Source organism: Heliangelus exortis, chromosome 21 (assembly GCF_036169615.1).
Source record: "Heliangelus exortis chromosome 21, bHelExo1.hap1, whole genome shotgun sequence".
NCBI lineage: Eukaryota > Metazoa > Chordata > Aves > Apodiformes > Trochilidae > Heliangelus > Heliangelus exortis.
Window position 1 is genome coordinate 7,800,174 of NC_092442.1, and position 13,903 is coordinate 7,814,076.

The following is a 13,903-nucleotide window of genomic DNA, read 5'->3' on the forward strand; positions in this document are numbered from 1 at the left end:
GGGTGATTGTCACCTTGCAGGGCAGGCAGCACTGTCCCACCTCCCTGCCCTCCTTGCAAGCCTGGGCTGGGCTCCTGTCTTTCCACCACAGTCTGGGATGGAGCAGGATGCTGCAAGGAGGATGTCAGGGTACCTGGAGATGAGGGTGAACTCTTGTGCAGCTCCAGGTTGTCATTAACCCCTGCACTGGCAGTGATTTGGGATCCTCTGCACCAGCTTTGGGGTTGTCTCCTTGTTTGCAGTCAGGCTTTCTCCACCTGCAGTGAAAGCTTTCTGCAAACAGAGCTGGGTGTCATGAGTTCATCTCATCACCATCTCAGCACCTAAATAAAAAATCAGATCCACTTAATCTGACCTCCCTTTCCCCAGCTGTGTGGCTCTGATGCTGCCAAGCACCTTCAGATCCTCCTTTGGAGCTGCACCTTGGAAGCAGCAGTGAGGACACGTAGCTCAGTCAGTGTCCAGGTCACCATCCTGGTGGTGCCTTGGGTTGTGAGCACAGCAAGCACCTGGGCTGGGTGTTCTGCTGTTTTTTTGAAAGCCAGAAGCTGAAGCAACAGAAGAACTTGTCTTCCCTGGCTGCTTTAAATCCCTGAGTAGTGGAAAGCAGCAAGCGAGTCAAATCTCTTGTTGTTTTAGTCCTGTGTTGGCCCCTACAGCATTAAAAAAATTGAGTATAAAATGTAAGTTGAGTTATTGGCCTTTATTTGGGTTTACTTGAATGCCTCTATTCATAACCCACGTGCAGGCAGGGCTGTACCCTACCCACCTATATTAAATTGCCTCTGGGTGCAGCACTATCTTAAGAGTCATGTCTTGTGTCCTGGCTGCTTAGAAATAATTTCTCTGTTGTTTGTGCTGCTCCTGCTCTGGGTGGTCCTGCCAGGTGGAATGGCCTGACACGAGCTCTCCTTTGGTAAAGGGATGGGGAGCAGTGATAAATTTTATGTTTGGATGGGATCTCCCCTTCTTGTGGTGTGATTTCTTGAGAGCTTTTGGGTTCCTGAATATTGCCTGGGGACTCCGTGGTGCCTCTTTTGGGATTTGCAGTGCCCTGGGAGAACTTAGAGTTAGGGTTAGGGTTAGGGTTAGGGTTAGGGTTAGGGTTAGGGTTAGGGTTAGGGTTGGGGTTAGGGTTGTTTCTCCCCTGACTTTTGTTGTTTCTCCCCTGCCACTCTTGCAGCCTGGCTGGTGGGAGCAGCTTGGGAGTCACTGTTCCAGGAGGCTTCTTGCAGCAGGTTTCTGGAGCTTTCTTCTGAAAAGGTGAAAAACCAGCAATAAAACCCACCACGTGTCCTGTGGTTGGTGTATTCAGCATGTTTGCTGCCCGTCCATGTTGATTACTCACCCAGCAGACTTAATGCAGATGAGATTTCTGTGTCAGATCTGAGGTTTAATATATAAATAAGTAAATGTGTTGCCAGGTTCAGTAACAAACCATTTGGCCCCTGTGTTTTCACAAAATGTTGGCCTCGTGGGATCCAAATCCATTTGCTAATGCATAAAAATCCAACTGAGCACATCTATGCTAATTCTCATCTCAGCTTATACAATATTCATTGCAGTGTCTGATCCCTGAGTCGTCTTGATAAGTAAATTCTGGTGTTATGACTCATGGCAATTACTAAATCCCCTCAAAAAGTGCTAAAATAACAAGTAGTGGCTGGGATGAGCAGGGAGGGGGGAGTTCCAGGGTTAGCAGGTGTGAATAAGATTAGGGATAATTCTCCCAGTCTGTTCCCTGTGCAAAGAGGACGTGTTTGCCAGGGCAGCAGCAACAAGATTTGCCTGGGAAGACAAGGCTGATCCTATGGGATGGCCCCAGGAGCCTGGTGAGACTGTGTCCTAACTTACAGGGACCTGGCCAGGGATGTGCAAGAGGGAGATGAGGAGACAAGGCTCAGGACTGGGAGCAGATGGGTGATGGCAGCCTCAGCCTTCACCAGTAAGGTCCAGAAAGGAAACCAGAACTCTGTGGCTGGTGAGAAAGCTCTGATGGAGGGTGAAAGGTGCAGAGATTGCCCCAGTGCAAGTCACACACCATCTAACACAGAAAATCCAGCCCTGCTTTTTTTTCTGATGTGTTACTTAAATTCCTGAGCGTGCTAAGCCCAGGATGAATTAATTACTCTTGTTTTCTGAGTCAGTTCTGTGTTTGCAGTTGGAGGTTTTGGTGGGAGGGTGTTTTGTTGTGCATGTCCATGTAGCAAATCAGGTAAAGTCTGAGTGCTTTGGATGGTGGGTGAAGTCCCTGCTAGGTGTGAGATCACACTCACAGCCATCTGGGTCTAAATTGGGCCCTTAATTGTCCCAGATCAGCAAAGCTCCTTTGAAATCTCTGCCTTGGCAGGCTGCATTCTTCAGGCTGACTGGTAAACCCACATTTCAGGCCTGTCCCTTGTGTGTAGTGCAGGTTTGGAGAGGATGGAAAAGCAGGCATTTTTGGGATGGGGTTGGGAATGATAAATGATGGAGATCCAAATCCCAAGGGGTGCTGATCACCCTGTGCTTCAACTCCAGTTTGTGCCTTGCAGGGCAGGACCAGAGTGAGATTTCCCAATTCCTTTCAGTTTGTTTAACCCATCCCTGCCCTGGAGGTGTTTGGAATTCCCAGCAGGTAATGAATAAACCATTTTGTGATAGGGAATGGGTTTCCTGGCATACCCTTAGGATTTGCAAGCCCAGCCACAGGCCCGTTCCTGCCCTGCTCTTGCAGCAGCCAGGAGCCTGCAGCCCCAGCACACTGGCAGGAATGTGAGCAGCATTTTTGGGCTGGAATGAGGGGAATGCAGCCACTCGCCTGCCCAGACCTGCAGGCAGGCGTGGGACAGACAGACAGCCCCTATTTCCTAGAGAAATGCCTAGAATTCAGAGAGCTTATGAGTAACCCACTGTTGTACAACCATGGGAACACAGTGCCAGGGGTCCAGGGGAGGGTGAGCACTGGGTCTCCCCTGCTCAGAGAAAGGCTCTGCAGGGTGTTTCTAACAACTGAGCTTTAAAATGAGCTGTTGGCTGAAGGCAGGGGGGTGTGAGTTGCCTGGGTTTGCCAGCTGTGATCCAGGGGATGTTGCTGAGTGAGAGGCAGAAAGCATCCTCCGGCACTAACATGGGTCACTTGACCCTTTGGGCCTGATCCCAAACTCTCTCCTCTTCCTTCCTTATGGGATGTTTCTTTGTCTCCTTGATGACAGAGGACTGGAGTGCTTTCTAGGTGAGGTCACCAGTGTGAGCTGCTCCTGGTGACTCTCCTGGATCTGTTCCATGGCTGGGAAGCCTGGTTGGTGCCTTATCAGATGGGAGGGTCACCAGATAGTATCCACCCTGCCCCACTGCTGGCCTGGATGGGTTTGACAGGTGACTTGGACTATATCTCTGCTGCATGGTCACCTGGCTTTTGCCAGGACAGTGGCCAGGCAAGGTGGATGGCAATTTGTTTGCAAGCCTGGTATGGCCAGTGGGACAGTCTGCTGGTGTGTGTGATCCTGCTCCACCTCCACTTAAAGAGTCCTGAGCTCTCTTTTGGGTATTCCTGGGGGCAGCCATGGCCCCGAGCATTAAATCACTGTTGTTAGAGCTGATCCAGGGGTCTTTCCTCCACCAGAATGTTGGATGCCCACCTTGCCAGGCTCAGGTGGTGCAAAACAGCAACTGAACCGAGTTCATGACTGGTCAGACACATCCCTGTGCCCTGGAAATGTCTGGGCAGTCAGTGCTGAGGAGGGGTGTGGGGCTTCATGGAGGAGTTTGTGCAAAATATATGGTCTTCCCTCCCTTTGGGAAGGAACACACCCTGCTTCCTGGCTGCTCTTGTCTGCTGTCAGCCCTAAAAAAAAAAAAAAAAAAAAATAAATTCTGCGTGTGTTCCTGTGAACCAGGGACTTACCCAGCAGCAGCCACATCTCAGCACTGGGGCAGTGGTGCCAGGGAGGCAGAGCTGCTCCTTCTGGTGTGGAGGGAACGCATCTGAATGGCACTTGGCAAGGGGCAGCTTGGGAGGGGGTTCCTGCACGGGCTGGTGGGGTTTGCATCCAGGAGCATCAGCATCAGACAGCACTGACCCCTGCCAGCACTCCAGCAGGGAAAGGCAATGCCAGAGCCCATCTCCCAGCTTCCTGCTCTGACTGTCCAAGTGCTGTCAGGATGGAAACAGGATCCAGGGACCCTGATTCCCGGGAGGTGCTGGGCTCCTGCCAGAGCTGGAGGTGACAGGAGGCGGCCTTTCCGCTCCCGCCCCGCTGCTGCCCGGTTGACTGACGTTTGGGCTGATCCTTCCCCTTCCCTGTTTTTCTTCCCTCCCAGGCATCCCAACTCTCATCGTTCTTGACCCCAAGGGAGAAGTGATCACACGGCAGGGCCGGGTGGAGGTGCTGAACGACGTCGAGTGCCGCGAGTTCCCCTGGCACCCCAAGCCAGTGCTGGAGCTGACGGATTCCAACGCCGTGCAGCTGAATGAGGGGCCCTGCCTCGTTCTCTTTGTAGGTATGGAGCATCACTGCTTGGACAGCAGGGCCTGAGCTTGGGAAGGGGGCTGAGCTACCAGCCAGCTCAGCTGGAGCCAGCCTTTGGGCTGAGAACCTGCCTCTGGTGGTGGCCGTATCTGTGGATGTCCCCGTGGAAGGGATATTCCACAGATGTCCCCATGAAAGGGACATCAGCTCAGGAGCAATGCTGTGAGGTCCAGAGAAGACATGAGGAGTCCCTGTGGAGTCCTGCCTAGGGATTCAAGGGGTCTGACAGACCTGGAACCTCACTGTAGCAGAGAAAAGGGCTGCTGCAGCTCACAGGGGGTTTGCTGGAGCCTGCCTGTGCCTGCTGGTCCCACACAGCTCCAACCCAACCACCCCATGGAGCAGGGGTTGGGAGTGGAGAGGAGCTGGTGTAAGCCAGGGTGGTTCAGCTGTGGAATGTTGAGGGATACAAGAAATACAGTGTCACAGCCAGTGCTGGGGGGAGGTGGGAAAGGCCTTTTCTGGAGCGGGGGCTTAAAGCACTCGTGACTTTCCAGAGGAGGCAGAAAAAGTGTGGCTGTCTGAGAGGGATTACAGCTCTGTGCTGGAAAACACAGCCCAGGGTTTGAATCCCTGAGCTGAGCTGAGCTGTGGCAGTCAGAGGAGCCTCACATGGTCTGCTGATCCTTGGGCATTCCTCCTGTGAGGTGCTGGCTGCAGGACAGGGCAGGATTTTTCCTAAAGTTCCTGTCCCTCTTCCACTGCTAACCCACACATGAAGTTCCTCTGCTGCTGGAAACAGCCCTAGAGCTCATCCAGAGCACTGCTGGCTCCTTCCCCATCACTTCCCTGCCAGCATCAGATGGTTACACCAGGGAAGGGCCGGGGCTGGGATAAGCCATGGCTTCAGGCAGAGCCCCAGGGGGGGCAGGGGGTACACAAAACATCCAAGGGAGAGAACTGAGGGGTCCTGAGCTCTTGGAGGAGTGTGCCTGTCCCTTGAACCCTTGTGGAGTTCTCTCTGAAGAATCCCCCCTTGCTTGTGTTGCACAGGGGGGGGGGGTTTGCCCAGGGCAGGGCTCGTGTCCCGCTTCCTCTCCCGCCCTTTGTGAGCTGCACACCCTCCTCTGCAGCCCTGATAACGGGTCTCTCCCTCTTTCCCTTCTTCCCTTTCAAATTTCCTTTTGACCTGGGTTATTTATTCAGCAAAGCCCAGCAGGGGACGTGAGCACAGAGCCAAAAATACTCTTCCCTGCACGGGGAGGACCGGCCGGCCACGCCAGCCCTGACTGATTGGGCTGCTGGAAAGAATGATTTTTATCTTGCTCCCAGCAAAGTTTTTCTATCACCTTGTTGCAAACAGCTCGTTGGGAGAGTGGTCTTGCTTGGTGCTTGAGGGGATGCCTGTCCCCAGGAGAAGGCAGGCTTGGGAAGAGCTGGTTGTGGATAAATCCCAACTGATCCACATCTGTCCTGGGAGAGGTTAGGGCTGGGTTAGCCAGAGTGTACAGGGCTGCCTGGAGTGCTGCCAGCAGCTGTTGCCTGTAGAAAAATAATTCCTGCAGACACCCCATAGCTCTTCTGTGTTTACCCCCCTGTCCTGCATGCAGGACAGACCCCAGAACACAGCGTGTGGCATCTCTGGCATCCCCTTTTTTCTTGGAGGAGCCAGAGAGAAGTGCAGGGAAGTGTAAAGTAAGCACAGAGAGCACTTTGGGGGCTGGACTGGTCATGTCAGGTGGTGACATCAGGGATGAGAGCTGCATGTGACCCAGAGATGTGGGGGGCCTCCCTTCTGCCTTTTTTTTTTTTAATGCTAAAAGTTGTGTTTCAATTGAATTCATTTCATCTCGATGCTGCTCAAGGACGCAGTTTCTCCTCTTCCCAGCTCAGTATTTGAACTTCAGTGGTGCTGGTGTTTGATTGATGTTGCCAGCTCTTTCTACTCTACCTCTGTCAAATCAAAGCCACCTTCACAGTGCTGCTGCCACCGAGACTCCAGCAGAAAAGCTGCTGAGCAGCCATCCCATGGCAGTGGGATGGTGGGTGGCAGGCAGCCTCAGATCAGCCCATTCACTCGCTCTTCAAAACCTCCCAATGCATCTCAAACTGCAAAGCAGCTTTTTTTTTTTTTTTTTTTTCTTTTTCTCCCCCTTTTTGTGCCTGTTTATCCCTGAGCTTCAGCAGGGAGCAAGCAGTGAAGTATTTGAGTATTTGGGGAGCAGGAGCTGCTCTTGGGCGACGTGTTTCCCTGCCTTACGTGAAAAGCTCATTTCAGCTGCTCCCTAATTGCTACAGAGCCTGCATGGCTTTGAAGTTCCTGTGGCATTCCCAGTCCCTGGTTTCCTTCCTGGTGGTTCCGTGGGACAGAGCTGCCTGTGCCCAGCCCGTTTGCATCCGTTTGATCCTAACCTCCTTTTTTGCTTTGCCTTTTTTTTTTTTCTTTCTGTCTCTCCACCTCTGTGCTCTGCAGATTCAGAGGATGATGGGGAGTCGGAGGCAGCGAAACAACTGATTCAGCCCATAGCTGAAAAAATCATTGCCAAGTACAAAGCCAAAGAGGAAGAGGCACCTTTGCTCTTCTTTGTGGCAGGAGAGGTAAGTGGGAGGAGAGCACGGGTCTGCATCTGGCTGTGTCTTCACACAAGGACTGAGCTGGGTTGGGTACTGCTGTTTCAGGTGGGTAAACTGAGGCACAGAACTGGGCAGGGACTGCAAAGCAAAGCCAGACCTACCTGAGTCTTGGCTCAGTCTCCTGTGCTTGTCACTGGATATTCCCTCTGGCAAAAGGGCTCCAGATGGTTTGCTCAAAGGTGGAAAAGGCTGATGGTGGGCAGGCAGGGGGGAGAGGAGCTGGGGTTTGGGTTTCACTCCAGCTAAGCCAGCACTGCCCTCCTCACTGTGGGATGGGTGCTTTAGCCACTTCCCTAAGGGGTTCCTGCATCAGGGACCCTAAATCCTGTGGGTTGTGCCTATTCCTGTGCTGTGTGGGTGATGCAGGACAAAATCCCCTTCCCTGGGAGTGGGAAGGGGCTGCTGGGGGAGCAGTGGGGCTGTGACCCTTCTGTGGCAGCTCCACTCTGCTGAGCACCTCATGGCAGTGCTCCCCTCTCCTCCTGTGACACCAAGGCTGCTTCCTGAGCTGTGGCCAGGCTGTGGGTGGCTGAGATGGTGTGTGGGGCACACGCAGGCTGCAGTGCATGGAGCCAGGGATCTGCTGGAGAAAATGAGAGATGAGAAACTGGGGTTCTCGCTTCCCTTTCTCCTGCTGCAGGCTGGACAATGAGGAAGGTTTTGTTTAAGGGTCAGAAAAAGCTCCCAGCTCCCCCCCCAACCCTTAGGCTTGCGTTTCCCCTCCCTTTAGAGATCCCTTCCAACCCAAATTATTCTGTGATTCTCCCAGGGCCTGGGCAGGTGGCAGCTGCTGCGTGTCCCTGCGCCTGCTCCATCCCTCCACGCTCACGTCACTGCCGCAGCGCCCTGCACACAAACGGGTCCCCACTGCCCCACCCTGGCCCCCCCCAGCCAGACAAGCCCCCATCGACCCCCTCTGGGCAGCTGTTCCCCCTCTGGGCAGCTGTTCCCCCTCCCATTCCTGTAACGGGTCTCCCGAGCATCCCAGCTCAGCCCCGTGGCCCTGAATAAGCCCCTTGTTGGAAAGGGTGGGTTGGGAGGGTCCGGGACGTGCTTCCCTCCCCCCAGAGCTTGCAAAGCATTTTCCTCCCTGAAACATTGAGGCCATTCATCCAGCTCCCGACGTCCCTGCTGAAGAATGGGGAGCGTCCAGCACGTCCCATTCATCCCTCACCTCAATAGCCCCACCAAGGTCTCTGCTGGCCCCCGTGCACAAAGCAGCTCAGCCGTGGCCGGAGCAGGCGCATCCCGTTCTTCTCCCTGTGCCATCCGGGCTGGTTTTGCATTGATTAAAAAAAAAAAGGGGTTTTGTTCTGTTTTGTGGCCATTTTTTTGGTCCCCCCAGCCTCCCTTGCCCTTCCCTGCCACGTGGTTGGGCTGCGCCAGGAGCTGCTGCAATGGCAGGGGAGGGGTGACAGCAATGCCTGTGCCACCACTGCAGAGTCACCAACCAGGTGGATTGATTCCCCTTGCTGCCCCTGGAAAGGGAGATGGATTTCAGATGCTGCAGGGTGTGGGCTTGGCTGGGAGTGGGAGATGAACCTCCTGGTGCTGGCTTTGTTGGGTTGTAGAGCCCGGGTGCTGGCTGGTCCCTTTTTCCCTGCACCCAGAGCTGAGCTGTGCCTGGCTGAGGAGAGGGCAGCCTGCACCAGCTTGCTTTGCACTTGGACCTGCTGGTGGGGCTTCATCCCAATCCCATTTTTTTGTTTGCTCCAGGTCCCTTTTGTCAGCCCAGCAAGCAGCTAAGGCTGTGACTGTGCTGGCAGAGGGCTGGCGAGTCCCCACATTTCAGCACTTGCCCCTGAGCTCTGGAAGCCAAAACATTCTCCTGCCCCGGAGGCTCTGGGGTGGCCCAGGGCAGTCTGAGGGTCCTGGGAGATGTGCCCTGTGCTGAAAGGGTGGGAAGAATGCAGGGTTCCATCCCAACCTGGGAAAAATCAGGATAAATCAGCCCAGTTTGGGTTGCACACAGAGCACAGGCAGCAGGGTGGGTGTTGCCTGCTGCACTCGTGGTCCTGCAGTGCTGGTCCAAGGCCCGAGCACTTGGGAGATTTTTCTGGGGTGGAAGCAGCAAATCGCTCCTGATTATCTTGGCTCTTCTGATGGCTCCTCTCTCCCTCTCCTTTTGGCCTCCAGGACGACATGACCGACTCCCTGAGGGATTACACCAACCTGCCCGAGGCTGCCCCCCTGCTCACCATCCTGGACATGTCAGCCCGGGCCAAGTACGTGATGGATGTGGAGGAGATCACACCCGAGATCGTGGAAGCTTTTGTCAGCGACTTTCTAGCAGACAAGCTAAAACCCGAGCCCATCTAAGGGGGTTTCTGCCCCAACAGACATTATTTAAAACTTAGGTCTCTCTTCCGCCCACTGCCCGTGGATTCTCCAGCGTGTCCTCACGCCCAACCCAGTATCCAACCTCCTTGTGGTGCCTTGTTTTACACAGTGAATCCTTCTCCTAAGCAAGCTCCTCGGGATGCACTTTCAGCAGGGAGTCGTTGGCGTTTGGAGACTGCGCTTGTGCTTCATGGTGATTTTATCCTCTCATAACCAGGCCAGAACTGTTCCCATATTGTTATTTTATACGTGACACTAGCTAGCAGGCAAATCTTTTTTTTTTTTTGCATGGTGTTCTTCCCAAGGTATGCAGCAGGCAGTGGGTGGGGTTCTCGGGGCTCTTTTCTCCTTCTCCCCTTTTCTTTCCTTTCTTACCACCGCTGCTGACTAAATGACTTTAAGGAAGCAATAAGGAAACTGTCCCCTTGGCCCCTGGCCTGTCCTGCTTTCCTGTCCCCAGGAGTGACCTGACGAGGCCAAGACAAAGTCTTAACTGCTGACAACCTCTGAAAGCCCTGAGAGCAGCCCAGCTCTTCCTCCTGAGAGTGTCAGACCTTTCCAGGTGGGATTCCCACCTCCCACCCCAAGCACTGACAGCCTCAGGCAGAGCTGTGGGTCAGGGGGTGTCACCCCCTCTCCCTAAGCCAGGAGGAGGATGACCACCATGCTGCCCTCCCCTTTCTGTCCCTCCTTTGTGCTTTCCCTGTCCCTTCTCTCTCTTCTCTGGTATGAATTGTCCTGTCCTCTCTGTGTTAGTTGATTGAGCTGTTTATTTGTAGGTGTGTCCCAAACCCAACGTTAATGGTGCTGTTCTTTAAAAAAAAAAAATAAAAATAACCAAACAAAAAAGAAAACCACCACCAACAAAAAATCCCTTCCTAACCCAAGCAGCACAGCCAAGCCCCTGAAAAAAAAAGTGACATTGTAAAAACTGTACATGGTGATTGGAACTTTGTAATAAAACTGTTATAATAGCCTTGTCCTGCAGGTGCTGAGTGCCTCGACTCGCCTTGGGGGAGAGGGAAACGTGTGGGACACAGAGCCCCATAGCCAGACCCCGGGGGGTGTGTCAGGAGGGCAACAGCACCCTGGAGGACCTGTGTGGTGGTTTTGGGTGTTGTGCAAGTCAATTTTTCCCTTCCAGCTCCTTAGTCCCAGCTCAGCGGGGCAGGAGCTGTGTAAATCCTCCCTATTCTGCACCTTTCAGAGGCTCTCGTGCCCAGTGGTGATTAACTGGCTGGTGAGCAGTTGCAGTAGCAGCTTTGCTGTCCAGGTTGCTCATCCCTGTGCCAGGGAGGGCTGGAGGGGCCACGTGTAGCATGGCCAGGAGCTGGTCTGAGAGCCATGGCAGCAGCACAGCAGGGTTGGCAGCTGCAGCTTGCTGGGCCTCCCCAAGTGTTGGGCTTCAGGCAACCTGCCCTAAATTACCTTGAGTCCCCTTTACTGGATGTTTTTGAGGCAGTGGCTTTTTCAGTGAGTTGTTCTCCACCTCCTGGCAGCAGGTTGGACAGTGCAGCCAGCCTGTGGGCAGCCTGGTATGTGGCAGGAACCCAGGCAGGGTTGGTGCTGCCCTCATCGTGTGTTAGAGCACTAAGGTTGGGTAAGTACCAGCAGGCTCTGTTTGGATGGCTGCTGTTTTGTCTTTCTGATCCCCAAATCACTAGAAACAGCCAGGACACACAACCTGGAGCTGCAAGAGGAAGGACACACTGACAGCAGCATCCTGGCCAGGCTGGCACAAAGTTGCAGCAGCAACTGTGCCCTGACCCCGCGGTGAGGGAGCCAAAGCCTCCCCAGACCTGCTGGTGAGGGAGGGGAGAGGGAGCTGCCAGGGCTCCCACCCACCTGCCTTCCCCTTTCCAGAGCCACCCCTCCAACACAGCCAAAGCTATTTCATACTCATTACTGCAAAGCAAACAGCCCGAGCTGCTCTTTTATTCACTCCACAGCATGCCAAAGGGGAGAGGTTCTCTTTCAGCACCCGAACCTCGACGGTTCAGCCAACTACAGGCAACTTCAGCCTTCTGTTTTCCTGCTTGTGCCTCTGCAGCCACTGTCTCTTCCCCTCAAAGAGCACAATGGCAGCAGCCATAGCAGAGTTCAAGCTGTCCACACCTGGCACCACAGGAATGACCAATCTCTTCCCCCCAGTGCTGGCTGCCAGGTGAAGCGCATCCGGGCTCAGCCCGTGGGTCTCTCCTCCGATCACCACTGCCACTGGAGTTTGTGTCCAGTCCTCGTAGTAAAACTGAGTGGGCAGCTCTGGGAGGCAGGCACTCGCCTCTTCCTCCTCATCCTCACACTCAGGAGCAGCCTTGGGTTGGGATTTCACAGCAGCTTTGGGGTTGCTGGGGTCAGAGCCAGCCCTCTGCAGGGCCACGCGCTCAGCCCGAGCGCCGGGGTCTTTGTTGTCGGCCACGCAGACCTGGATTCCAGCAGGAAGGTTGTTGGGAAGGGATTCCCAGTCCAGGCTGGAGAGGATGGGCAGGCGGAAGTGAGCCCCCATGCCTGCACGGAGCACCTTGGGCTCCCAGGGATCCACACAGCCTGAGGGAGGATAAGAGCAACACTGCAGTGACTTCCACTCGAGATTCAGCCACAAATCCGGGCCAGGCGCTGCTTACAGACTCTCAAAGGCAACATTTTTACACACCTCTTATCACTCAAACTAAACTTTTTTTCCTCCTCCATCCAGGGAAGTGGCCTTACCTTTGGTGAGCAGCACTTTCTCACAGCCTGCTCCTGCTGCAGATCTCAGGATAGTCCCCAGGTTTCCTGGATCCCGGATGTTGTCACAGATGAGGAGCAGTGGCAGGGAGCTGGTGAGCTGAGCAGCAGGGTAGGACATCTTGGCATGGTCAGGCTTGGAAAAGATCCCTGAGGAGAGAAAGCAAGTGCTGACAGACTTCTGGCTCACAGCCCCTCAGGAAAGGGCTGTCTCTCAGTTAGCTGGCCCAGAATTCACTGAAGAGGTGCTGGAGAAAGTACCAGGAAAGCAGGGCTCCAGGGAAGTTTGAGAAGAGTTTGTTATTCATTGTGAAAGGAGAGCTCAACTATTTCCCAGCAGAGCTGGAGCAAGGTGCTGTTAAAAATGAGCATCAGCACCTGCACTGCACTCTAGGAACCACTTTCACAGTTCTGCAGCAGGGACAAGGGAATTATCTCAACTTGTGCCACTCTGGACGTGCTGCCAGAATGTCTGGAGCAAGATTATGAAGAGAAAGTCATCAGAGAGAGTCATCATCCCCTCATTAAGTGTGGAGCAAGTTTCCCTTTGAGCAGTGTTGTGTTTCTCAGGCAACTCACCTATAAGCCCCTGAGGAGTGATGAGGTCAGACCAGGTCTTGATATCTTCAAATTTCACCTTCACTAAGTTGGCTCGTTTCAGCTTCTCCTCAGGCAGCTCCTTCAGGTGCCCCACGGTGCTGAAGAAGAGAGTCTGCGGGGCAGCTCCTGCCTCCAGGGCATCCTTGATCAGCCTCTGTCCTTCCAGCAGAACCTTCCCGTGGCGATCCCGAAAATCCCTTGATTTGGCGATTGTCACCACTTTTCTGTGGAGGAGTTAACCAGAGGAAATGGCAGTCACAGAGTGGTTTGGGTTGGAAGGGACCTTAAAGCCCATCCAGCAGCACCCCACACCCATCCCTACCACTAGGCCAGGTTGCTTCCAAGCCCCCTCCAACCTGGCCTTGAACACTTCCAAGGATGGGGCAGCCACACTGTCCCTGGGCAACGTGTTCCAGTGCCTCACCACCCTCACAGGAAGGAATTTCTTTCAACGACCTCTGGAGCCCCTTCCAGAGGAGGTGTCCTTAAGGTCACCCCAGAGCCTTCTCCAGACTGAACCCCCCAACTCTCTCAGCCTGGCTCCAGAACTGTTCCAGCCCTTGGGTCATCTCCATGGCCTCCTCTGGACTTGCTGGGTTGGGGACCCCAGAGCTGGACCCAGCACCGCCCAGAGGTGACTCGGAGCGGAGCGCAGGGCGGGAATCCCCTCCCTTGATCTGCTGGTTCTTGCATTTTTGACACATCCCAGGACGCGGTTGCCTTTGGGTCAGGATGTGCCTCAGATTCTGCACCGGGCGGTTCCACCCGGGCCGCGGAGGATCGGAACGGGACCTCTCCCAACCCCAAAGCTCCCCCCGCTCCTCACCCCAGCCTCCGGTCACCGGGCGCCGCTTTCTCGTACCACAGCCCCGGCCCTGCCGACTTCCGCTCCACCGCGGGCGGAGGGGGCGGGGGCGGCTCCCGGGGCCTCCGTTGCGTCTCGGCCGCCGCCGCTCCCCGCTCCTTTTGCGGCGGCAGCACCCGCACCGGGCTCCTCCGCAGCGCCCGCACCCCACGCCGCCCGATCGGGGCCGTGGATCGGGGCCGCACCAGGGAGCGACTCAGCCGCCCCAGCGCCGCCATCTTGGGGGCGTCACGCCGCGCGACGTGGGTGGGAGGGGAGGAGTGAGGGGGGGCGGGGCGTGTCGCGT

At 54.9% G+C, this 13,903-nt stretch overlaps 2 protein-coding genes across 2 annotated transcripts in view; one reads left to right on the forward strand and one right to left on the reverse strand.

Annotated features, from left to right (window-relative positions):
* Positions 1 to 10,399, forward strand: part of NXN (nucleoredoxin) — a 47,280-nt gene extending 36,881 nt beyond the window's left edge. The window contains exons 6-8 of the mRNA XM_071764996.1: positions 4,303 to 4,482; positions 6,925 to 7,049; positions 9,222 to 10,399. Coding sequence (XP_071621097.1) covers positions 4,303 to 4,482; positions 6,925 to 7,049; positions 9,222 to 9,404 — 488 coding nt within the window. The 3' untranslated portion in view covers positions 9,405 to 10,399. The remainder of the gene's footprint in view (positions 1 to 4,302; positions 4,483 to 6,924; positions 7,050 to 9,221) is intronic.
* A 928-nt stretch (positions 10,400 to 11,327) lies between these two features.
* On the reverse strand, positions 11,328 to 13,862 carry MRM3 (mitochondrial rRNA methyltransferase 3). Its single transcript, XM_071765156.1, has 4 exons — positions 13,579 to 13,862; positions 12,732 to 12,976; positions 12,135 to 12,302; positions 11,328 to 11,972 (listed from the first exon to the last, which is right to left on the reverse strand). Exons 1-4 carry the CDS (start codon positions 13,833 to 13,835, stop codon positions 11,422 to 11,424), a joined length of 1,221 nt encoding a protein of 406 aa, XP_071621257.1. The 5' UTR covers positions 13,836 to 13,862; the 3' UTR covers positions 11,328 to 11,421.
* Positions 13,863 to 13,903: the final 41 nt, after the last annotated feature.